Source organism: Lagenorhynchus albirostris, chromosome 4 (assembly GCF_949774975.1).
Source record: "Lagenorhynchus albirostris chromosome 4, mLagAlb1.1, whole genome shotgun sequence".
NCBI classification, from domain to species: Eukaryota; Metazoa; Chordata; class Mammalia; order Artiodactyla; family Delphinidae; genus Lagenorhynchus; species Lagenorhynchus albirostris.
The window spans coordinates 120,497,079-120,523,549 of NC_083098.1; the positions used below are offsets into that span (position 1 = coordinate 120,497,079).

The 26,471-nt window shown below is 39.8% G+C and overlaps 3 protein-coding genes across 7 annotated transcripts in view; 2 read left to right on the forward strand and 1 right to left on the reverse strand.

Annotated features, from left to right (window-relative positions):
* AP1AR (adaptor related protein complex 1 associated regulatory protein) overlaps positions 1-2,258 on the forward strand; it is a 30,572-nt gene extending 28,314 nt beyond the window's left edge. For both annotated transcript variants that reach the window (XM_060148603.1, XM_060148605.1), the window contains one exon: positions 1,825-2,258. In XM_060148603.1, the coding sequence (XP_060004586.1) occupies positions 1,825-1,993 (169 nt within the window). In that variant the 3' untranslated portion in view covers positions 1,994-2,258. The remainder of the gene's footprint in view (positions 1-1,824) is intronic.
* On the reverse strand, positions 1,321-10,031 carry TIFA (TRAF interacting protein with forkhead associated domain). 4 transcript variants are annotated; one of them, XM_060148611.1, is made up of 3 exons: positions 9,727-10,031; positions 9,087-9,276; positions 1,321-4,835 (listed from the first exon to the last, which is right to left on the reverse strand). In XM_060148611.1, the coding sequence occupies exon 3, from the start codon at positions 4,809-4,811 to the stop codon at positions 4,254-4,256; it is 558 nt and encodes a 185-aa protein (XP_060004594.1). In that variant the 5' UTR covers positions 4,812-4,835; positions 9,087-9,276; positions 9,727-10,031; the 3' UTR covers positions 1,321-4,253. The 4 variants fall into 4 exon arrangements, with proteins under 4 accessions (XP_060004594.1, XP_060004592.1, XP_060004595.1 ...); XM_060148609.1 differs by having other exon boundaries at positions 9,087-9,314; XM_060148612.1 differs by having other exon boundaries at positions 9,087-9,307; positions 9,721-10,031.
* Positions 9,659-26,471, forward strand: part of ALPK1 (alpha kinase 1) — a 129,410-nt gene continuing 112,597 nt past the window's right edge. The window contains exon 1 of the mRNA XM_060148602.1: positions 9,659-10,168. The gene's annotated coding sequence lies outside the window, so the exon portion shown is untranslated. The remainder of the gene's footprint in view (positions 10,169-26,471) is intronic.

The following is a 26,471-nucleotide window of genomic DNA, read 5'->3' on the forward strand; positions in this document are numbered from 1 at the left end:
ATATCTTTTCTAATTAGTGTTTTTGTTTTCTTCAGATAAATACCCAGGAGTGGAACTGCTGAATCATATGGTAGTTCTATTTCTAATTTTTTTTTTTTTTTTTTTTGCGGTACGTGGGGCTCTCACTGTTGTGGCCTCTCCCATTGTGGAGCACAGGCTCCGGACGTGCAGGCTCAGCGGCCATGGCTCACGGGCCCAGCCGCTCCACGGCATGTGGGATCTTCCCGGACTGGGGCATGAACCCGTGTCCCCTGCATCGGCAGGTGGACTCTCAACCACTGCGCCACCAGGGAAGCCCTATTTCTAATTTTTTTGAGGAATCTCCATACTGTTTTCCATAGTGGCTGCACCAATTTACATTTCTACCAACAGTGCACAAGGGTTCCGTTTTCTATACATCTTTGCCAACACTTGTTATTTGCTGTCTTTTCGATAATAGCCATCCTGACAGATGTGAGGTGATACCTCATTGTGGTTTTGACTTGCATTTCCCTAATGATTAATGTTGAGCATCCTTTTATGGCCTGTTAGCCATCTGTATGTCTTCTTTGGAAAAAACGTCTTCAGATCCTCTGCCCATTAACTGTAGGGTAATGCATTCAGCATGGTGCCCTGGCGACCTTGCTCACTTTGCATATCTGCATAGCCAACACTCAACCATAGCCTGACCCAGGTCTTGACAGGAACCCCTACGATCCTTCCTGGAACATGGCAAGACAGGCAGTCTTAGAGGAGCCACCACAAGGCCATTTATCATCTGCCTCCCTGGCTTGCAGAAGACTGCCATGAGGCAGTTTCTCATCCCACTCCCTGGTTCCAGCAAGGCAAGGGATGTTCGCCTCACCCGCATTCAGGTACAGATGTAGGCTAACAAGACTGCTTGGTTGGAGTTTAGAGTTAGCTCCTCAGTAACAGAGCTACCCTCCACTGAAGGCATTTGTCATCTGGCCCCCTCGGTTCAGTGTTAGCTCCGGACATCCCTAGCGACCAGGGATGTGGGACACTGACTCCTCACTGGTCCTGCTTTTTCTGTTTGTGTAAGTAATAAACTGTCTAAATCTATTGGATTTCATTGCTTTTCTGTTGGCCAAATCTATGGAAGTATGACAGCCAAACTAGCAGCTACAGCTACTCTTGATGATAACTTATTGGTTTCTGACTTAATAAATGTAGTGGGAGGAACAGGTTTGGGAAATTGGAGGAAATTAAGAGCTCTGTTTTGTAAAGTTAAATTTGAGGTATTTATTTTAAAAAAAACCTGAATGAAGATGTCTGCCAAGTAGGTGATGGGATATATGTCTACAGCTCAGAGAAGAATAGGTACAAGTTTAGGAGTCAGTAGTAGGTAAATAGTAATTTAAGTAATTATTCCAGCTGAGATCTCCCTGAGGAAGCAGACAGGCAGAGAAGCCCAATTAAGTGTTGCCCTTCAGAAGTCGGGGGTAGAGAACAGGCCAAAAGAAGCAGATAGGGGAGGAATTCGAGGAACCAAAGAATGTGGTGTCACCATAGCCAGAAAGAGAGGAGTCAATGATATCAAATGCTGCTTGGGCACTGAGAGAAAGGGCAGGTGCATCAGCTGGGCTTGGGAACATGAATATTGCATGTTCCATTTTTTCAAATGAAGGGATGGAAACTGAGATGTATCTTGTAAGGGGTGAAGAATAAAGAATGGCCAGTGTAGACAATTATTTGAAAAGTTGCGGTCAGAGCAGAGAAATGGGGTAACTGGAGGGTATGTGGAGTTGTGTGAGGGTTTTAAGATGCTAGAACTTTTAAAATGGTATAACCAGGAATTATGCCTGCTTTTATTTTTCTTTCCAGTAATTGGAGCATTGTGCAACTTGTGGGGATCTTAGTTCCCAGACCAGGGATTGAACCTGCGCCGAAGCGTGGAGTCCTAACCACGGGACCGCCAGGGAATTCCCATGTCACACCTTATTTTGACTGTCTAACCCCAGAAGTTTCCTGTTTTAAAATATTACTACCTTGATTTGGGTTTTTGAGAAATGATTCCACTAACAGTATTAAGAAAGCCGTTGTGTTCCCCTGCATCTCGCGATGATCTCTTCTATGAAGATGCTAGTAAGCAATGCCAAACTGGCTCATCTCTAGTCCCTCAGTGGCCTTCCACCAGCAACAAAATGTTGAAACCAGCATCAGTGCTAAAACCACTGCTTTCCTATTTTTTTCACCAGTGTCCCTGCCCTAAATGCATCGCTTAGAGAGATACCTGGCCAAATAAATATTTTCATGTAGGTTGTTTAGTAGAATGATGAGTGATTGGACTTGGGTACAACTCATACCAACTAGAAGCCCAGTAAATTCCAATCACAATTTTCCAAGTGCTTATCCTCCGTCATCACCTGAAATGGAAGATCTAATTGTTTCAATCAGGCTCCAGAAAGTAAAATAGTAACCTTACCTGTTATTTTAACAGATGATAACAATTACTGTAAGGAATTAAACAAGTGTTAGAGAACTGGAAATGTTAAAAGGGCCATGAGATAACATGGAATCAGCTACTAAATATATACACACAAAATGTGAACAACAGTTATCTCCTAGTAGTAAAGATTATAGCTAATTTTTCCACAGGGCATATTAAAATTAATACTACACTCATGTTAGAGCCTAAAAGTAATGCTTCTTCAAGTCAGTCAATGCAGTAGATAGTAGAGACAGAATCTTCTAGAATATGGTTATATAATCACATAGCATATGAGATTCCACCATTGGAAAGCACCCCCTTGTCATAAAGTTGCAGGTTCAAGAAGAGACTGCCTATGACTGTAACACTGGCACCAATTAATACACCCCTTTACTTAAAGAGCCCAAGAAAAATCAGTTTCCTGGGACAAGTGAGTCCTTAAGAGATGAACAGCGAGTCTCACAACTTAGCTGCAGTACCTAGTATCAAACACCAACATTTTTGTTTGCCCTCACCCACACCCCACTGTGGCCATTTTTTGAGAAAACTCTTTTTTTATCCACATGGTCACTGACTGGAGCAGCCATTATTTAACGTGACCTGTGCCAAGTTGGTTGGTAGATGGGTGGGCACCTGACACAAGCTGACCCTTCTCTTGGACTGGAATTGGAAGATAAGGTTCTCTTTGGGTGGGTGATCGGTAACATATAGAACTTGGGAGCTACTGGTGGCCATGTGCCTCCATGCGGGGTGAGGAACAAATAATGGAGCCAATATACATTGAGGGGCACAGCTGGATGTGTCTGAATCCCCAGCCACAGCCTCTGCCTGCGGCCTACTGCAGTCCTCCCTTAAGAGCAGTCTAAAAACAGTTCCTCCCTTTCTTCAGAGTTTCAAAGAAAATGGTTAGAGAATTAAACTTTGACTTTATTACATATATGGATGCTGCTAAAATTTTGAATTCATGGAATTTAAAACTCTGTAGTACATAAAAAACTATTTAAAATTTGGTAATAAAAATGAAAAATTGGGAATCCCTGGCAGTCCAGTGGTTAGGAGTCGGCACTTCCACTGCCAGAGGCCGGGGTTCAATCCCTGGTCGGGAACTAAGATCCCACAAGCCATGTGGTGCAGCCAAAAAAAAGGAAAAAGAAAAAGAATTCTAAGCTTAACACAGTGGTTTGTTAGAATGTTTAAAATATTGGTTTTAGATACTGAATACAGATAAGGAAAGCGGTATTCTTGGGAATAAACAGTACAAGTCTATAGAGAAAAAAAACAGAAAATCAAGGTATTATTGCTCAAATAAGTCTTCCCATATTAAAACCACAATGACACACTAAAAAACATGATGCTCTGTTCCAATGCTCTGGTACAAGTACCAACAGGCTACAACACCCATAATAACTTGTTTGTAGCCCTGACCTTGAAAACAAATGACTACTGTGAAATAATATGACCAAACCAAAACTTACAAACCAAAATGAAACAATATAAAACATAGGACCAAAATCAGGCATAAGAAGAAAGTAACATAACCATATTTTGAGAATACTATTCCTTCATCACAAAGGATACTATTTGTACATTAATGCTCACAGATGTACATGTACAGTAATTCTTCACATATCCAGCAATGCAACAGGTGACTAAATCAATGACTAACACAAGTTACAGACTTCAAATGATAACACCAGATCTCAAATTTGACAAAGTAATAGATGACAGTAATATACTACACTAAGAAACTCTTAATAAGTGGAATGTCTGTAAAGTGTCTACAGAGTTCTTCATCCTTCATGATTCCCTTAGCCCTGTGCGTTTACCATTCATTTTCACCCATTTCTATAGGAGAATTGTTTTGGGTGGAACAGGATGAATAACTGCCACACTCAGGTATGCGCTTCTGTGGCAGCCAGTTGTTTTCTTGCAAGAGTGGTCTTGTCGACAAAGAAAATTCAATCTCAAAAAATTGTAATGACTCTCCATCTTCCTTCTCCATCAGGAACTGATAGTCCCCAAACCTAACGAGGCATTTGTGTGGCAGGTCCATTTTATTTAGGTAGCCCAGCTCCTTGTTGTCCACAATCAGTTTGGTCTTCTTACTCATATTTTTAATTTCAAAAGAGAGAACTGAGCTATCAAACTTTTTAAATAGCTGCAAAGAAAACTGAACTCGGGAAACCTGTTTGTCCTTAAAGGTATAATGACAGGTGTTGGAATTTCGGCCAAATTTCACCACTTCGCTGGAGGGGAGTTTTTCTCGGTTAAAAAACCTTATTGATTGGAATATTCCATTTTGCTGGTGGCCAGGATGGTAAACAGTCATCTGGAGACAAGTTACTGTCTCTTCTGTGTCGGCATCTTCGAAATCAGACATGACGTACACCAGAATCTGACCCGCCTGCAACAATCAAGTCAGCACATTAGTTCACTCCCATACATCAGGCATTGACATCTTTGATTCTAATATTTTGATGAAAATCTTCTGATTTATTTAGACTTTAAGAAAACAATACATAGGCAGGATACTTTCAGTTAATGAGTAGATATGTGAAATCTTATACCAAACCCCATATGAACTGGTGCATTACTTTTTCCTCTCTATTCTTCATTTCTAGTTTGACAGTAAGACCATACATATAATCTGGACAATAACAAGGAATGACTATTGATAAAGTAATTTGGGGGGAGCATAAAGAAACTTCCGTTCCTTTTTCATTTAAATAGAGTGACTTGGTCCCAGACCAAACATGACAGCTGTACTTTAAACAGAAAATCAGGAATAAAGAAATGAAGATATACACATGAAGAAAACCTACAGTTTATTAACTGAATTAAAACTTAATGTATTATGAATTTTCTATTGTTTTGGGTGGAACAAGATGAATAACTACCACACTCAGGTATGGGCTTCTGTGACTTTTGAGGTATTATGTATTATCCTGATTAAAGACATGTAAAAGTTATATACAAATAACTGCAACATTTGTCCTTTATATCCTGACTTAGATTTCTAGGCGGTAAAGGGTTAAAAATAGTAAATGCTTTAAAAGTTTACTTTATCCTATAATTTTTTAATTTAGACATTACACACTTTTTATTTAAAAAAAAATATCTCCATGAGGTAGTTCTAAATATCATAGTCTGTACTTGTACTGGAATTATTCATTTTTGTCAATGGTTCCTAATGACTGGACAAACTGTCATTAGCCATAAGCAGCTCAATCTAACTGCTGTTAACCCATCCCTCTAGAGTGCACGGCCCCGTGGTGCCCTCCACCTCCAACTCACTATATGTACCTTTAATAATCAGTGGAGTAGTTTAAGCAGTAAAACAGACAGAATTAATTATTAAAATCTATGAGAGGTTATTTTGACCCAAAGCTGCCATTTTAAAACCAATTTATTTTAAAAGAATTACACGCACATGATTTAAAAATTCAAACACTTAAAAAGGATTTTTTTAAGTATCTTCCCTCCACCCTAATCCGTTTTTTATTCTTCTAGAGTCAACCACTATGTTGCTTTTATCCTTACAGAAGTCTTCTTTACACCTCAAGCAAAACTGTGTGCACTCAAAGACACATAACACATTTCTACACAGAGAGAAAAAAATTTCTTACACAAATAGGAACATACTGTATTTAGTTCTAGACCTTGTATTTTTCAATTAGTAACACAAATGGGTGATTTTTTCCATATCTATACATATAAATATACCTCAATCTTAAACAGCTGCATAGAATTCCTTTAATCTAGTGTGGTAGTAAATTATACCAGTTGGTAGAGTGATGCTGAGTGCTCCCTGCATTCCTTAAATACTATACAGTATTTACAGTGGGGTTTGGGGAGCAATAGCCTTAAGCGAAGTTGATTTGTAGTTTTATTGGTTTTTGTTTGCCATCTATATTAGATACTGGTATCAAAATTATGCTGGTTAAAAAGAAAAAAACAATGTTTTCCTTTTCTTTCCATGCTTGCTACTGTTTACTTTTAAAATACAATCTTCTGTTTTTCAAAGTTGTGTTGCAAAAAATCAAACTCAGTTTATTCAATTACTTAACAAATAACTAAGCAAAATTTCTTTTTTATTGATTTAGAAACGTATTTTTAGTTTTAAATTTACTTTCATAATAGGTTCTTTTTGGACATTATTTTACCATATTGCCTTACCCAAGCAACAAATGTCCAGCTATAAGCAGAAAAAGAGAAAGGAATGCTCAGAATCTTGGAGCAAGGGTGATAAAAATTACTATGAAACCAAAGGCAGCAAGAATTAACACACAGTGGGTAGAACTGGTTAATCACCATGATTTGAAAATACTTTAATTACAATAATAAAGTCGTTATTCAAGAAACAGCTTAGAATAAATATAATAAATCATGAGATGATGCAATTAATGGTTGACAGGAAAACAATTAGCTGATAACAAGTAAAGAGCCTAAAAAGAAAGAGCAAGGGCTTCCCTGGTGGCGCAGTGGTTGAGAGTCCACATGCCGATGCAGGGGACACGGGTTCATGCCCCGGTCCGGGAGGATCCCACATGCCGCGGAGCAGCTGGTCCCGTGAGCCACGGCCGCTGAGCCTGCGCGTCCGGAGCCTGTGCTCCGCAACAGGAGAGGCCACAGCAGTGAGAGGCCCGCGTACAGCAAAAAAAAAAAAAAAGAAAGAGCAAGAATCTGTCATGATTTCCACCTTGTCTAGGATACACTGCCATCACTCTAATTCATTCTTGGACTTTGGACAGTAACAGTTCCAAAAGGAGACCTGGATTTTAAAACATGGTATATTCTGGATACAGTCTTTTGGTAACACCCAAATTTGTGTTTTTGTGTTTTTTATGTAACCTAGTAGCTTAGAATTAATTCAGTCTTTTGAGAAAATCCACCATCAAGAAAATTTTGCCCCGTACAGGCTGTTATGCCTAGTACCCAGGGGAGATATATTAAAGGAAAATTTGGCATTCCGGCTTATAAATCAGTGGCTATAAGTGTCTTGGGGTGACTCAATTCTAAGCTTTTGATGAACTTCTGGGTTCACAATTGTAACCTGTGTTACTATCAAGTATTTGCTGCCCCTCACTACCAGGCCTATCTCTACTGGTTCTGCCCCTTTAGAAAGATGATACTTCCCACTCCAGTGACAACCATATCAACGAAATGTGAATGGAAGTAACATGATGCTTATTTCCGAGCGCAGGTTTTAAAAACCACTGTGTAGATAGACCTGCCTCTTCTCTTTCCGTGTGCCACCTCGGTGCTCCACAAAAGTAGCAGCTCAGCGTGGGCTCCCAGAGGGAAGGGCCAAAGACAGAGCCATAGAGACTCATAATATAAGCAAAAATTAACCCTTCTTGTAAGGTGTTACTGAGCCATAAGGTACCCTGACACATGTACTCACCTATCTTATGAATGTATGAAATGATAACAAAGCCTGACAGTAACAAAGGCTGCTACTTACTGTATGCCTTTCATGTGCCAGGTACAGGGCTAGCCCTTTATACGTACTGTCTTACTTAATTTTCAAAATAACGCTGTGAATCACCGCTTCACAGATGAGGGAGCTAAGTCTCAGAGGGTTTATCTAAGTAACCCAGGTCACAAAGACAGTGTCAAAGGCAGGATTCACACAACAGAAATGCACCCTCTCTCTTGCCCACTACAAACATTACTCCCAAATACCAGTTACTTCACAAACTATAGCAGCTAACCAGTAGAGAAGAGGGCCACGGAGGTGTCTGTCAGAACTAGCAGGACACCAACCTAGAATCTAGCGTTGGGGAGGCAAACACAGTTACTGGCTCCTCATAAGAGGAAGAGGCTGTGAAGCACCAGGTTACTTCGATTATCAGTTAACCTTAAGCCTTCGTGTATGGATGTTGGCAGGTCACTAATAATTATGGCGGGTTGTTAGGGAGCTCCAAAATTTAGGAAACCATGGTATCTGACCTCAAGGAACTCAGAAACTAACATTCATTAGTTTGCAGAGCTGCAAGTTCCCTCTACAAAGTGACCTGAATCTGACATTTCAGAGTGGTCAGTAGAAAAACAGAAAAGACAGAAACTAACAAAAAAAAACCTAAAATAATAAAATTGTTGGATTTTTTATTTAAAAAGTCACTAGCGTGCAGGTGCTCAAAAGCAGCTTTTTCAAATCTGTTTGGCCTAAGTTATCAAAGAAACAGTAACAATGAGCTTATATAGTGGTATCAGTGGTTACCTATGGAGAGGGAAACTGGGATTGACGGTGGAAAGGAGACTTGTCACTGCACACTCTGTACTTTCGGAATTTTATACCATGTGCATCTAATATCTGTTCAAACATATAACAAATATTTTCTTTACAAAGTCACAAACCATCTGATTTTTATGGAACTAAATGGAGTTGGAGATTATCATCAAAGTGGGTTTAAACCATGATCTCTGACATCAAAAAGCTGTAAAACACTGTAATGATGTCTGACATACAGTAATATTTGTGTTAACAAATGAACTACAATAACTTTGCTGGCACTGAGCTAATAGGAAGGGAAGAGAAACTTGGAAGCACAGCAAAAGACAACTATCCTGACCCCCCTCACCAGGTCATCACCCTGTAGTGTGGTTTTGAAGACATCCGTGAACGCTATTGTTCAGCAGAATCAATACTTACTTAAGTAACAGGTCTTGCTAAAGGAGTCGTGAAAACCAAAATCAACAGGACAAAAACCTTAGTAAAGCTCTGTTTTTTCCAGAGACGATGTCTTCTTTCTCCCACTGTGCCTTGTAGCCAGCCAACATTGCAGAGTCCGGTTCTCCGTGGCTGCGGACTTCCGCTGCGAGGCTCAGGGTGTATTCTCGCTCTAGAAAATTTGGGAAATTCCTCCTTTCAATCTGAAAGCTGGAGAAAGTCCCAGGAAACAACGGATTACGTTATTTTCCTAACCAAATAGGCTGAAGCAATGCAGGTCTACATGCAACCGCTCGGTGAGCTACACTTCATAAATGGAATTCCTTTTTGTTTACTGACTAGAGGAGGGAAAAAAACTTTGCAAAGCACAGGAAAGTACAAGGAAAACCCATCTCCAGTATTTCCTTTCAGTGCTCCCTCGCTCCATTTATAAATATTCCTATAGTTTGGGATCACGCCGTAAATAATCGCTCAAGCGTCTGCCCGCAGCCGAGTCCGCGGGAGGGGCAGATGACTCTACGCAACGCCCCGGAAGACCCCTCGACAAAGCTTCCCTCTCCGGGCGATAAACAGAAAAGACGCAGTCTCCACTTTACACCCCAGACCTCCCCTAGACAGGTACCTTGGGGTCCCAGAGTCCGTGAACTTCCCTTTGCTTTCCGGGCTAGGCACGAGGTCAAAGGACGCGACCTGGAGGAGGCCCTGGATCGAGGGGTGGTCTCCGCCCGCCGGCCGCGCCGCCGCCACTGCGGTCTGCGGTGCGAGGAGGGGGAGCAGATGTGAGCCGAAGCGGAGGGACAGGGCCGAGCGGGGAGAGAGGGACGCAGACGCAACCCAGCTGGGGCCGCGGGGGGCTGCGGCTTTCAGACGCGGCGGCGCGCACGGCGACTCCTTCTGTCGGCCGGCCGAGTGCGCCCTTCCGCTGAGCCCTTAATTCCGAAAGCGCGGAGATTCCCAGACTCCACCCCGGCCTTGCCAGCCCCACTCCTCCCCCTGCCTTCTCCGTGTCCGACGCTGCCCTGTCAGACCAGAAATCCCAGCCTCCAGGCCGGGTGGGATGCGAGGTAAGCCGGCGAGGACCCCACCTCCCAAACGAGGGCCCTTCCGAAGAGGGCGTGGCTTTCGAGCCGGATTTTGAAAAGGGGACTGAATCACTTCAACATTAAGGGCGACTTCCCCCCACACACTGGGAGTGTTGGCCTGGGACCAGCGTGGGGAGAGGCGAGGTGTTGAATTAACCATCAAGCAAGACAGGTGCGGGGCGCACGTTATTCTTATGCAATCCTCACAGTCGGGAGAGTAGGTCCACTTTACAGGTGAGTCAACTGAGGCCCAGAGAGTGATTAAGTTTCTGAGCGAGGAAGAGGCAGAACTTGCTCCAGAGCTCCTGATCAGCCTCCTGGTACCCATGGTGCCCTCACCTTACACCCGAGCATCCAGGCGCTCCCTGTCTCCCCATCTACCTGAAGGCAGTCCTCACTCAACACCCAGGGTCTCGGGTTCCAAAAGTAAGGGCTAGTACCTGATGCAACAGGAAACAACCTCCCAGGAGTCCTTTATAGCTTAGAGTAAATAAGATGATACTATTTTCCTGCCTCAGGGAGAAGATCTGGGATGAACTAAAGGTGGAGAGAGCATAAAGACAATAGGTGTCTAGAGGGAGACAGGAGACTGTATGAAGAGAAAAAGGGCTGAGAACAGCAGTGGGGGGGACAAAGCTTCTGGTGATCGAGGTCATACTGGCTTACTTACTTCAAAGCTTGGGAAACCGCCCACCAACTCTGGTAAATGTCTGATGGAAGCCGCTCATTTGTCTGGGTTCCATCCTTGACTTCAGGAGAGGGCTTGTTTATGGGTCTGTTTCACTGGTAATAAAATAACAGTGATGCTTGCTGCGTCACCACTTGATAAAGAGGTTCTGAGGAGGGGTTAAGTATTGAACTCTCAAAGTTACATGTAATCAAGAACCATAAGCATGAGGAAGGACCGGTGCATCTATAAGTGAGGCAGATTCCTGTAAGGCTGCAATTTTGTTCGTTAATCATCAACACTTACTATTTCTCCCCTGAAAGACAGTCACAGTATCTTCTTTCAGTCAAAGAACATTAGAGCAGGTGGAAGATAAGACATGCAATTTGACTACACCAATAAGCTCACACAATGAAATAGTATTACCGGAATTGAAGTTTCTGATCTCTAACCTTTAAAATTAAATGAGATGTGAAAATGCTTTATAAACTGCAAAGGACTATTTAAGTAGGTGTTATCGATAACACTAATCGAGAAGATGCAACAACTGTTAAAATTCATGATGCTGAACATTATTCCATTTTTCTCTTTCCTTTAAGATGACTTATTTGATTTACTAAATGACCCAAAATGAAATTTGAATAAGCCTTCAATTCCAGATCAGTATCTAATCTCAGTAATGGTTTTCACCCTCTGACAACTGGTTGAAAACAATGGGCCTTGAACTGAAAATGGCTTGTGCAAGTTGAGAAACAGCCAAGAGTGCACATATGAAAAGTTTCTGTTCCTTAAAGGTTTGAAGGGACAGTTGGTGGCGGCTACCTGCTCCTGGTTTCAAACTATGCTACAAAGCTTTATAATCAAAACAGTATAGCACTGGCACAAAAACAGACACAGATCAATGGAACAGAATAGAGTCCAGAAATAAACCCATGCACCTATGGTCAATTAATCTAGACAAAGGAGGCAAGAATATGCAATGGGGGAAAGACAGTTTCTTCAATAAATTGTGTTGGGAAAACTGGATAGCTACATGCAAAAGAATAGAACTAGACCACTTTCTTACACCATAGACAAAAATAAACTCAGGATGGATTAAAGACTTAAATGTAAGACCTGAAACCTAAAAGAAAACATAGGCAGTGTACTCTTTGACATTGGTCTTAGCAATATTTTGGGGGTGTCTGTCCCCTCAGGCAAGGGCAACAATAGCAAAAATAAACAAATGAAGGTACATCAAGCTAAAAAGCTTTCACTCAGTGAAGGAAACCATCACAAAACAAAAAGGCAACATACTCAATGGGAGAAAATATTTGCAAATGATATATCTGATAAGGAGTTTGTATTCAAAATATACAAAGAACTCATACAACTAACATCAAAAAAACTAACATTAAAGAAAGGGTAGAAGACCTGAGTAGACATTCTTCCAAAGAAGATAATACAGATGGCCAACAGGCACATGAAAAGATGCTCAGCATCACTAATCATCAGGGAAATGCAAATCAAAACTACAATGAGATATCACCTCACATCTGTCAGGATGGCTATTATCAAAAAGACAAATAAATATTGGCAAGAATTTGGAGAAAAGGAAACCCTCCTGCACTGTTGGTAGGAATGTAAATTGGTGCAGCCACTATGGAAAACAGTATGGAGAGTCCACAAACAATTAAAAATAAAACTACCATATGATTCAACAATTCCATTCTTCTGGGGTATTGATCCAAAGGAAGGGAAAACACGAATTTGAAATTGTATATGCACCCCAATGTTCACTGCAGCATTATTACAATAACCAAGATATAGAAACAACCTAAGTGTCCACCGATAGATGAATGGATAAAGAAGATATGGTAAATATATACAATGTTATATTATCCATAAAAAGAATGAAATCTTGCCATTTATGACAACATGAATAGACTTAGAGGGCATTATGCTACATGGAATAAGTCAGACAGAGAAAGATCGATACTGTATGATTTCATTTATATGTGGAATCTAAAAAAAAAGTGAACAAACAAAACAAAACAGAAACAGATTCATAGATACAGAAACCATACAGGTAGTTGTCAGGGGAGAGGGGTATGGGAAGGTGGACAAAATAGGGAAAGGGGATAAAGAGGTACAAACCTGCAGTTATAAAATAAAGAAGTCACAGAGATGTAACATACAAGATAGGGAATACCGTCAACAATATTGTAATAACTTTGGTGAGAAATGGTAACTGGACTTATCATGGTGATCATTTCATAAAATATAACAATATCGAATCACTATGTTGTACACCTGAAACTCATATACTAAGTCAACTGTACTTCAATTTTAATAGATTTTAAATCACTAATATGTAAATTAGGCAAAGTACTCTGTAATAATTGCTTCATTTTGTTACTGTTTCTGTTTGTGTAAAACCACTAGAAACATTTTTAATAGAAGAGATTATTTTACAATTCTACTACAGATTTTACTTTTTTTACTGTTATTCAAGATCAAAGTTTAAATACAGTAACAGTAGCATTTACAGAGAAACATGAACATCGTTCTTTGATAATGAAAATGTCTTTGCTGTTAAAGGAACACAATAGGACTTTATGTGATGAAAGTTTACTAGATATTACAGGAAGAGGTTTATAAAATATCCTCATCTCAGCCTGTGATTTCTCTGAAAGCAAGAGAATTACTAAAAGCCCGTGTGAAAATACTTCAGCCAAAGTAACATCAGTCTGAAGAAATGTAAGGATTCCAGCATGTGCTACCATCACGCATGTGCTGATGAGAACATACCTACTGAAAAGCACTTTTTAGGGCCTCTTATTTGCAGATTTCCGTTTCGGAAAGGAGCAAAACAATTTTTGTTTTGGTTTCGATGCGGTTGTGTCATTTTGACAAACCCGTTCTTTGATTTTGAAGTTTCAAGAACTTTCTCTTGCACTCAGAACTGCTCATGAGTTTTCAACATCTTTTAAATTACACGGAATGTGGATAGACTCCTTTCCTGTGAGTTTAATGAAGGAAGGCTTTGGATGGCTTTAAAGCTTGGTTAACTTCACTTGACACAGCCAAATGCTGTGAGTGTTGCTGGGTATATATGGAGTAAGCTAAATGCTTTCTGGAGGGTTTAAGTATTCCTAGGCTGCTAATTAGAGAGATTAAAAGGAACCCTTCAGAGAAATGGTACCTCAAAGGTCAGACCAGAATTGTTTATCAAAGCAAAACAGAAGAAACACTAGGCATCTATATTGTTGATACCAAAAAAAAGAGGGATTTACTATCTGAATTAGTGATGAATCATATAATCTGGAAATAACATAAAATGCCTACAATCCAATAAATTTCTATCTAGCTTTGAACAATTTGAAATTTCCAAATCGTATTAATGTTAAACAATAAAGTAAAATTTTGTCTCAGCTCTCATATTCAATTGATGATGTCCCCTTCAGTAACTATTTCCCCTTCTATCACTACCACTCACCTCCATGATATGGGTTGCAACATAATTTCTAATTCAGTTACTTCCATGTTTGGAATTACAAAAATATTTGTCCATGGAAACAATCTAAAAAACTGCTTTTAGATACTTTCACTAGCCCATAACTAAGCTGATATACCTGAAAGCCTACTGTATTTCACTTAAAAATCAAAAATAGAAGAAGCTAATTTGTGGTAATACAATTGCACACTATAGAAAAAAAATAGAAAGTGTTGCTTTTTTGCGTTGCCTTGTGGCAACTGGGTTATATGATACTCGCCTTGTGCTCGGTGCACTCTAAGCACCTTGGATACAGACTCATCTAACTCTCCCAGGCCCAGCTAAAATGTTCAGATTCAGAGTGACTCAGTTCAGGAGTGTCCCATCTCAGGGCTGATGCTCTCTGCAAACCTGTGAAAACATTCAGAATCAACTGAGATAACTCACTTAGCTCTTTTCCCATTATCTGCTAAATGGGAGACAGGAGTAGGCCCAAAGTATTGAGAATGAAGGAAAACTAGCCTAGACTTCACTTTCTCCCTATTTGGGGGTCAAGCATCTGCAGTTAAAACAACTTAGATCTATGTGGAAAGATCTGATGGATGCATCACTAAAGCAAAAAACCAAAGTGCAGAACAAAAATGCTATATTTGTAGGGGGGAAAAATGTCTGTTAATGCATGAACTATCTACAAAGAGATCCAAGAAATGGAACTGTATACCTGTTAGTCTGAGAAAAAGAATTTGGGAGACAGAGGGCAGAATATGGAGGTGGGAGAGATTTTTCATTGTGTACTTTTTCAAGCTGTTTGGATTTTGGTCTCATTTGCAAGCAATATGGTTCCATGCACACACAAAGCTTTTTTAAGAAGAACCAAATGAAAGGAAATCTCCTGAGAGAAAGGTCTCAATGCTTTGATGCCTCAATATTTTTCACATGAGGAGAACTGCAATAAAATTCAGGCTCTCAAGAGAGTGAGCAGATGGTGAGGAGAAAATTGGAGCCCCCAGAGGCAAGACACCTGGAGGGTGGAGGGAGAGAAGGAGTCACGCTGTCTTGGGCCATTTGTCCAGCCCCTCCTTGGGCAGTTATGGGGAAGTTGTGTGGTAGGCAGAATTCTAAGACAGCCCCCAAGATTCCCACCCTGTGGTAAACACAGTTTGTAAAATCTCCTCGCCTTGAGTGTGGGCAGAATCCATGAATATGATAGGATATCTTCCTGTGACCAGGTTTCTAATCAGTTGTCTTTGAATCCAAAGGGAGATTATCCGGTTGGGCCGGACCTAAACATGTGAATCCTTAAAAGGGCTCAGCCCTTCAGGAAGTCAGAGACACATGCCCCTGCTGGCCTGGACACAAACATCCATGTCAGGAACTGTCTACAGAGACCACACGGCAAGAAACTGTGGTTGACATCTAGGATCTGAGAGTGTTCCCCAGCCAACAGCTACCAAGAAAATTGGCAACCTTGGTCCTATATATGGAATTCTGCCAACAACCTGAATGGGCCTTGAAGGAGTCCCCCCAGGCCTCACACGAGAACTGCAGTGTTCTCAGCTGTAATGTGCCCAGATTTCTGACTGACAAGACCTTGAAATAATAAATGGATGCTGTTTTTTTTTTTGTTTTTGTATACCAAAGGACCTTTATTACTTTTCCTCTAAATTCTTAAATACTTATAAAATGTCCATGCTCTAGTTATAGTATCATTTTATAGACACTTAAAATGCATCTTCATTTATAAATATTTTACATTTAGTTCATAGAACAGATCATTTAATGGGTACTGTTTTAAGCTGCTAAATTTGTGGTAATTTTTAGACAACAGTAAAACACTAATAAGGTCTTTTGGTTAGAGGAGCCCAGTGGATAATGAGTCTCCAGTGGATCCTGATCCTGGAATCCCCAGTCACTTATTATGAGAGCTATGTAAGCAGGAAAAGAAGGGCCAGTTTTGGGGGGAGGGATGCATTATTTCTACCTGTCACATATCCTTCAAACCAAGTAACTTAATTTTGCCTTGTTAAATCTAAACTTTGTCATATAGTACTCCTTATTAGTGTAATTTTTAGTAAGAAAGAAAATAACAACCCCACACCTCCTCCTCTTTAATGTTTAAATATTTACATTTCATTTGTTAGTGCTTTTCCATTAATTTTTTTTTTTTTTTTTTTTTTTTGGTTGCACTGGGTGTTAGTTGTGGCAGGCGGGCTCCTTAGTTGCGGCATGCAGACTCTTAGTTAGGGGATGTGCGTGGGATCGAACCCACGCCCCCTGCATTGAGAGCACAGAGTCTTATCCACTGTGCCACCAGGGAAGTCCCAGTGCTTTTCCATTAATTTTTAAAATCTAATGAATTACTAGCATCCTAACAACTAACAACTTTATACTACTAATGAGTGATTAGACAATATACATTATTTAATTTATAATACAATAATTTCATTTTCTCATGAAATAAAACAGAAAGTCTTTCCCCAGAAAAATGCCATACCTGGAATAAGTTCTCTTTTTATCCTCCATCTCTGGTTCTTTCTTTATGCTTATCATCATTGTGCTGACAACTAATTCTGAGAAGAAAGTTCCAGAATGACATTCTGGCCATTATGCCCATAGAAATCTCACTATTCCCTGCTGTTTGTGGCCTTCATGTTTATTATGTAGTTAGTTATATAATAAAAGGGTTAAGTTGGTCTTGAGATCATATTGCTCCATCACTGAAGACCTTTGCAAAGAATGTAACCCCCCCCAAAAATAGGCTCCACCTGGATATTTTATTTAATGTAGGCTTAGATGGAAAGTTTCTCTTTCTACTCTATTTATCTTACTAGGATTTTAAAAATATTTCATCTCCTTTCTACCACTACTCCACTGAATTTGTTCTTGTTAAAACTATCCTTGACCTACCTGCCAAGCCAATGGACACTTTTCTATCCTCATCCTTCTCACTTCTCTGCATCATTTGGTACTGTTGACCACTCCCACTTTATTGAGATATGACCCAGCCACTCTCACCTACCTGGCTTTTAGGAAGGGCTGGCTTCATGAGGATGTGACCTGAACGGTGGCACAGGGCCCCATACTCAGGGCCTCATGCTTGGCTCTGCTGTTGCCATCTTGAAATTCTTAATAATTTTTGGACAAGAGATCCCACAGATTATACAGCCAATCCTGTTTTTAGAGCATAATTTTGTTTTGCTTTCTCTGCTGTGATCTACACATTCTTTCCCCATCTCGTTTGTGGCCCCTCTTTTCTGACATGAATACTGGTATTACCACACTTGCTCTTTGTGACTTTTCACATCCTCCCTCGGTAAACTCTAACTACAGTTATTGTTTTTGGACAGCCTCTAAGTCGTTTACCCATACTTCTATGTCTGTCACACAAGCCTGTGAACCTGTCTCCTAAATATTTATTTCTACTTTTTTTTAAATTTTATTTATTTTATTTGTTTATTTTTGGCAGTGTTGGGTCTTCATTACTGTGCACGGGCTTTCTCTAGTTGTGGCGAGCGGAGGGTACTCTTCATTGCAGTGCACAGGCTTCTCTTTGTGGTGGCTTCTCTTGTTGCAGAGCACAGGCTCTAGGCACGTGGGCTTCAGTAGTTGTGGCACGCAGGTTCAGTAGTTGTGTCTTGCAGGCTCTAGAGCACAGGCTCAGTAGTTGTGGCGCATGGGCTTAGTTGCTCGGCGGCATGTGGGATCTTCTTGGACCAGGGCTCAAACCTGTGTCCCCTGTATTGGCAGGCAGATTCTTAACCATTGCGCCACAGGGAAGCCGGTATTTCTTTCTGCTTTTTATCTACTGTTATTAATTAAGCCCAGTCATGATTGCAGTATAGACCAGTGCAGTAGTCTTCTAACTCAATTTCCTAACTCCAGTCTTGCCTTCTAATCCATCCACTACCATGATTTTCTCCTGGAATAAACCTTGTCCCATAATCCAACCTTCCTACTACAATGAGCATTCTTTCTAAAATAGTTATATGATTTTACCATATTCCTTAAATTTTTCTGTGATTCCCCAGTGCTTTCAAGATAAAAGTTCAAACTCCTTAGAATTAAACACAAAGCTCTCATATTATGAGCTAACTCCTATCTTTCCAGGTAATTTCTAGCCATATATCCACCAATCTATCTGTCGCTGTGATTGCATTAAGGGTATTTCTTACGTGGTCAGTCTGAATCCATGGCACCAATGTAACACTAGGCACAATATAAATGCTCTAAACATGTTATCTGAACAAATGAATGATATCAGCTTGTTTTAGCGATTTATAGTCAAGATTAGAAAATAGTCAAACCTAGAAAATAAAAATGAATATGATGGTGCAACCAGTTTTTCTAAGTGATTCATAATGTACTTCTTTTATGAGTGTACATCTCACAATAGTTGAGGCTTGCGTTATTAGTTTTCCATCTCAAAGAATTTTTATCTTTGAAATCTTTCTAAAGCTCAACATTGTGATCATAAATGAGACATTCTATCTTTGTGTTTCCATGGCTCTGGGAATTCTACCAGAAATCGCTATTGGAGACAGATTCAACTGTTGTCCAGATAGTAGGCAAGATAAATGCCTCATTGCATCCCTCAAATAAGGATGATAAAAGTATCAGTACCCTTCTTCTCTCTTTCCATTCCCAAGTATCCAATGCCCTCTTTTAGGCTCTAGAATACTGAATTTCTAACATTTTTGCTCATTTACTCTCAAACAGAATTTTACAAAAACAACACTCACACATTTTTAAGTTGATATCCATCTTTTATCAACACTTTAAATAGTTGCAAATGATCTAAGTCAGATGTTTAATAACTCTTTTAGATGTACCCAATGGAAATTATATATGCTAGTAATTTGCTGACCCCATCATCCATTTAAAAACACAGGTACAAGTTCTTGTACATGTACAAGTTTAACAACTGGAAAGTTTATATTATTCATCTCCTTCAACTTTTATTTCCTTTCCACTTTCTCCATAGAATTTTCTCCTAATATTAGTAGTTTATATGCTTGAAAGTTATTTTAATCATATTTCTTGGGAATTCCCTGGCGGTCCAGTGGTTAGGACTCCGCACTTTCACTGCTGAGGGCCTGGGTGGGGGAACTAAGATCCTGCAAGCCAAGCAGCCAAAAGAAAAAAAAAAAAGTCATATTTCTTTACAATAAAAACATGTGCATACTAAAATTAAACATTTTTAAATTTCTTTTTTATTTCCTCTGACCATAGACTTTAAGTGTTAATTTTTTAAATACAGAGTTATACATTACAAGGATTATGAATTCATAATAGATTAGAAAGACAAAAATAAATGATATATTCTGGTGAATAACTATTAAACAGAAGAAGATTTTATGGAAAATGCATTTCTCAGTGAGATTTATAAGGTTTTCTCTCTTTTTATTATTTAGTTATTTATTTATTTTTTTGTGGTACGCGGGCCTCTCACTGTTGTGGCCTCTCCCGTTGTGGAGCACAGGCTCCAGATGCGCAGGCTCAGCGGCCATGGCTCACGGGCCCAGCCGCTCTGCGGCACGTGGGATCCTCCCGGACTGGGGCACGAACCGGTATCCCCCACATTGGCAGGCGGACTCTCAACCACTGCGCCACCAGGGAAGCCCGATTTATAAGGTTTTTAAAAATTAGTTCATGGATGAATGTTACTGAAAGCTGGAATAAACCAGCATTCTATAAAAAAAATGCATACAAAGAAAAGAGAAACTCTTTACATAAATAAAAGGAGATAGAAAGAGTTTTGATATACAATTCATTTGGTTATTTGAACTTCTTCTAAGGTCATATATTAAGAATTACATAGTGATCTATCATAAAAATTTTTTTAAGTTGTCTAAATACTGAGTATTTAGTACTTAAAATACTTAGTAGCTGAATACGTAAGTAGTTTCTTTTTCTGTTTTGTTGAGAAGCAGAGTTGGAAACCATCCAGCTTGCCGAAGGATTTGTCACCCACTTATTCGTCATTCAATTTCTCAGTTTGGGGGAACTATATCAAAAAGGTTTTACCAAGACTTATCAAATTACTACTAATGAAATGTCTTACTCCTTCACTGGAGAGGACACTTCTTTAATCCAGCAGGCTCAGAAAGGACTGAGGAAATTACAATATTGTTGACGTCAACAACTTTTCCAATAAAATGTTGTTAAACATTTAAATATCTTTTCATGTACTTTTGATATTTTTTTGTCAAAATTTGGAGCCGCAGATTTAGATTGAAGGACGATATCCACTATATAACACTAGTTGATAGTCCTCACTGTTAAGCCAGTCAGCCCAATGAGATTTTCTATGAGATAAATTCCAACTTCATTTTTTTTTAATTTTTGAATTTTATTTAATTTATTTTTTTATACAGCATGTTCTTATTAGTCATCAATTTTATACACATCAGTGTATACATGTCAATCCCAATTTCATTTTTCAATTCAAAAACTTGGTAGTATAGGTGTCCTTGTAACAATAAGCTCAATTCTGCACACTAATTCTAAAATAGATGGAGCGCCGAATGGTGCTGTAACATGAATTTCTTTTGATAATAGATCACAAACAATGTCATGTTCATTGTTTCTTACTAACGGTCTCTTTCCTCGGCTCTCAAGGGGACTGGCTCTCCATTCTGACTTAGTCCAAATAAGGAGTTTTCTTGCACTTTCTTTAGAAGAAGGAACTTTTCTGTAGTAATACAACTCCCAGAATACCTTTCACTTAAGCAATTCCAGAACTGCTGAAAGTCCCGGAGTTGAATTGCACAATCAAACTCTGAGACAATAACAGTCTATGTTTTCTTTCAAATTCCTACTTCCTGAAACGGAGGCCGTTTATGAGAAACAGTATATTTCAGGGAGGTTGTGCTATAATTAACTTTTTTCAGAGTTAGATTTGCTAGTTTTATAGTGTATTTCCTCTTCTTCGAGATAAAGGTGAGTATCAGCCTTTTAATGACAAAAACTCAGTAGATGTGGGTATAAAAGGTGACATAGTTTTTAAGGCAGTATTTCCTTAAATTGTGACCCTGTTTCCACCTGGTGGCCTTCTCTACATTGAAATAACTTTGGAGCTCCAAGAACATTTGCACTTCTGAAAACTCCCCAGAAAGGGAGGGGGAGGGGAAAAGGACCACCTACAGCAGTAAAGTTAGGTTATTAGGAAGAGAAAAGAAACCAGCTTCTTTTTTTTTTTTTTTTTTTGAATATTTTATTTATTTTTGGATGCGTTGAGTCTTCGTTGCTGTGCGCGGGCTTTCTCTAGTTGCGGTGAGCGGGGGCTACTCTTCGTTGCGGTGCTCCGGCTTCTCATTGCAGTGGCTTCTCTTGTTGCGGATCACGGGCTCTAGGCGCACGGGCTTAGTAGCTGTGGCTCGCAGGCTCTAGAGCTCAGGCTCAGTAGTTGTGGAGCACGGGCTTAGTTGCCCCACGGCACGTGGGATCTTCGCGGACCAGGGCTCGAACCTGTGCCCCCTGCGTTGGCAGGCGGATTCTTAACCACTATGCCACCAGGGAAGTCCCGAAACCCCTTTCTTTTAAAGGCTTAAATAATGGGTACTTCCCTGGCGGTCCAGTGGTTAAGACTCCGGGCTTCCACTGCAGGGGGCGCAGGTTCCACCCCTGGTCAGGGAACTAAGATCCCCCACGCCGCGCTGGGCGGCCAAAAAAGAAAAAAAAAAAAGTTTATATAATAAAGTCCTCAAGTCATGAGACTTGCTAGAACTGCTGCTAGTGAACATCTGGCTTTATTTATCACTGAATTATGATCTTTGATTACAGGAACTGGGATTACTTATTTGAAAAATTAACCTTGGGACGTTTGCCTGGAGTATATAGGTAGTGATAACAGAAACTGTCACTTTTATCATGGCCTCAATAGTTTTGCCAGGAAACAGATAAGGCTGAAAAATTGCTCTTCTCATTTGGGATGAACCCCGAGGGGAATTCTGGATGTGGAGAAGCATTATGTAGAGAGAAAGTATGAAAAATTAAAATCCTTCGTATTTCTATTCAAAAGAGTCCTTTCATTAACCAATTTTAGCATTTAAAATTAGGGGTCCGGATGACTTTTTAAAGCCACAGATTAAAACCTTTAGAATTGTTTGGAATTTGCAGGTGGGTGAGGGCGAAAAGAGAGGCAGGATCAGAAGGGAGGGGACTTTATGTCACAACATAATGGCATCTCTGTTTGCTTCTATCTCCCTCTGCCTTTTCTTTTTACTTAGTGCAGCTAGTACTCTTATGAGAAACAATATTCGGTTTTGGTTGGCTGATACTTCATTGTTAAGAACATTTTTAATTCTTCACATGTAATCACTGTTGCTGTACAAGTCTATACATGATGCTTCATCATAGTCTCAAGATTCTGTTGTTTCTCCTCTTTCCTCCTTGACCTCGAATTCAAGTGAACCAAAAAGAGTATTAGTAATTATACCACAGAAGCTGTGCACCCCTAGGTCTGAGTGGTGTGTCAGCAGATTACATGACTGTACGGTGTGCATTATTTTGGGTAAGGGTGGGTGTAGGTTAATTTACCGCTTGGATAACACAACAGATGTAAACAAAAGCCGAGTCAAGTCTTTATATCCACTGACCAAAATAATTTACTTCTGTCTTCCCACCTCCTTTGTCCAAATCCTGTCAACCTGCAGCCTCAAAAGAAACAAAACACTTTAAATTATTCTAGCAATAATTTACTCTCCACTTCAAATGTCTTTTTGAGTCTGAGATGAATTCTTCAAGTTCTTCCCCCAACAAGACTCCAAAATTTTATAGCATCCACTTGCATGAGTAGAGAGACAATAACTACTTTAAACTCTAAAATATTATTTTTTGAAGTTAAAAAAAGCTATATGTAAATTGTGATGGATATTATAAAATCTCACATAAAATAATACTGATTTGCGCCTGATTTGTTAAGCTGTAACAATCCCCCCTTAAGTGCTATGTGATCTAAGTTTGGGTTTAGAACCTGGAATTTTCCTTAAGAATAAGTGTGTGCATTTCAAAATATTTCTGAAATTCCATGGCTTCTCCCATTCCAAAATTTCACTGACCCCTCTCCCAGAACACAGCACATGTACTATTTTTCTGTCCCTTAATCTTTTGCAGAGAATGACAGCTTTTCAAAATAAAATGTTCATTGTAAATGCTTTTATTTCCTGATATTTTAAGTTCTATGGGTTGAAGAACTTTAACAAGAATGGACATTCAAACTTTTGTTGTAAACTCATTCCATATTTATGGGTTTTTTTAATTTATTTATTTTTGGCTGTGTTGGGTCTTTGTTGCTGCGCGAGGGGCTTTCTCTAGTTGCGGTGAGTGGGGGCTGCTCTTTGTTGTGGTGCGCGGGCTTCTCATTGCCGTGGCTTCTCTCGTTGCGGAGCACGGGCTCTAGGCGCGCGGGCTTCAGTAGTTGCAGTGCGTGGGCTCAGTAGTTGTGGTTCACAGGCTCTAGAGCACAGGCTCAGTAGTTGTGGTGCACGGTCTTAGTTGCTCCGCAGCATGCGGGATCTTCCCGGACCAGGGATCGAACCCGTGTCCCCTGCATTGGCAGGCGGATTCTCAACCACTGCACCACCAGGGAGGCCCCATATTTATGTTTATTGTATTTGTTGCCGCTCTATATGGGGGACTCTGTTTCTTGTTATTGACAGTGACATCTATTTTCTCAGGATGTTGTGATTTGCTCTGTTTATAGAGTTCAGTGGAGTAGATGAATTTAAAAGTAAGAATATTATCTGATGCTATCATTCTTCTATGTCTGAAGAACAGAAAGAGATGATCATAGCTTAAATATCAGTTACATATTAATATCATTTGCCCAAAGTATGGTATACAAATTACTGTTTTTAGGTGTCACATATCCAAACTGAAAATTTGAGTTGTGCTTAGTTTAATGTGCATTAAAAATATAATTAGCTTTTAAAATGTATGATTTCATGGATATTATTGCCCAGAAAGATGTTAAGTAAAAAAGAAAGTGAGCCACTTTACTATTGATTTTAAGGAAATGATTAAATAACTACTGTTACAGATAATATGCAGATATGGTCAAGATTGTGAAAGTGGCATGTAAATGGCTAAAATTTTGGAAATACTGCTGTAATGTGTTTGAGAAGTGGATATTTTCCGAACCAGTGCAATATCTTTGAACTTCACTGGTCCTTGGTGACAGAGCTCAACTGATAATACAATCTGTTGAAATTCCTAATTATAGATGTACAAAATATAGATAGAGAAATGCTTTATCAAACTTTTATCAGACCTGCGGTCCTCATGAATTGTCATAAAATCGAAGAGATGCAGCATGTAGCTAATATTTTTTGAAATAAGAATCATAGAGAGGGTGAATTATCCCAGAGTAAGCATTGTAGCTCCATTTTGCTGGTTTCATTGAGATACCATTATCTCTGAAGTGGGGTTCAGGTTGGGGCTGAAGGGTGGGAGTTGGGGAGAGCATCATCTAGGTCCAGGGCCATTAACATAACATGGTATGTGCCAGTGACCATTAAAATGGTCATATTGGCAGTTTCTTTTTGGGAATTCATTCTAGGGAGGAAATAATTCTACGTTAAATCCCGTGGAGACCACGTAGCTCCTATGCTAGCAGACCAGGCCGACACTGATCTTCAGTTACTTGCTGCTGAATTTTGAGAGGTGGAAATAGCATTACAGAATCGTAGAGTTGGAAAGGACTTTAGAGACCTTAGCAACCCCCCCTAATTTTATTAAAAATTTTTTTTTCTTTTCTTAACATTAAAAAAAATGATTTTGTATTGGAGTATAGTTGATTTACAATAGTTTGTTAGTTTCAGGTGTACAGCAAAGTGATTTAGTTATACATATACTTACATCTATTCTTTTTCAGATTCTTTTCCCATATAGGATATTACAGAGTATTGAATAGGTCCCTGTTGATTAACTATTTTATGTATAGTAGTGTATATATGTTAATCCCAACCTCCTAATTTATCCCTCCCCCCACCTTTCCCCTTTGGTAATCATAAGTTTGTTTTCTAAGTCTGTGAGTCTGTTTCTGTTTTATAAATAAGTTCATTTGTATAATTTTTTAGATTCCACGTGTAAGTGATATCATACAATATTTATCTTTCTCTGTCTGACTTACTTCACTTAGTATGATAATCTCTAAAACCCCCCTAATTTTAGAGGTGAGTAAATTGAGGTCTAGCAGGGAAAGGTGATTTGCCTAAATTCATACAATTGGTTTGTGACAGCGCCAGAATTAGAACCCAGGTATCCTAATGCGTGATGAATAGAAAGAGCCTGGGAGCAAGAGACTTACTGTGTGGCTGGGATCCAACATGAAGTGAACAGATCACAGAGTTCAGGGAATTCATGAACAGGCAGTAACTAAAAGTCTAAGAAGCCATGAAAGCAGGTCTCTCTCCTACTCACCATAAATGACAATCTGTTCACCAATGCTAAATATAGTTAATAATAAGTATCCATTATTCATTAATGCATATTTATTGAGCATATTCTGTACAGTAGTCCCCCTTTATCTATGATTTTGCTTTCCATGGTTTTAGTTACTCTCCATCCGGAAATATTAAATGAAAATTTTCAGAAGTAAACAATTCCTAAGTTTTAAATTGCCCACCCTTCTGAGTAGCGTGATGAAATCTCGCGCTGTCTGGCTGGGGCGTGAATAGCGTGGATCGTCTGTTTGTGGAGTGTAGCCGCCCATTAGTTACCTAGCGGCCATCTTGGTTATCAGACCGACGGTGGCGGTATATGATAGGCAGGCGCTGCGTTCAAGTCACCATGATTTTACTGAACAGTGGCCCTAAAAAGCCAGAGTAATGGGCTTCCCTGGTGGCGCAGTGGTTGAGAGTCCGCCTGCCGATGCAGGGCACACGGGTTCGTGCCCTGGTCCGCGAAGATCCCACATGCCGCGGAGCAGCTGGGCCCGTGAGCCATGGCCGCTGAGCCTGCGCGTCCGGAGCCTGTGCTCCGCAACGGGAGAGGTCACAACAGTGAGAGGCCCGCGTAACGCAAAAAAAAAAAAAAAAAAGCCAGAGTAGTGATACTGGCAATTCGGATATGCCAAAGAGAAGCTCTAAAGTGCTTCCTCTAAGTGAAAAGGTGAAAGTTCTCGACCTAATAAGGAAAGGAAA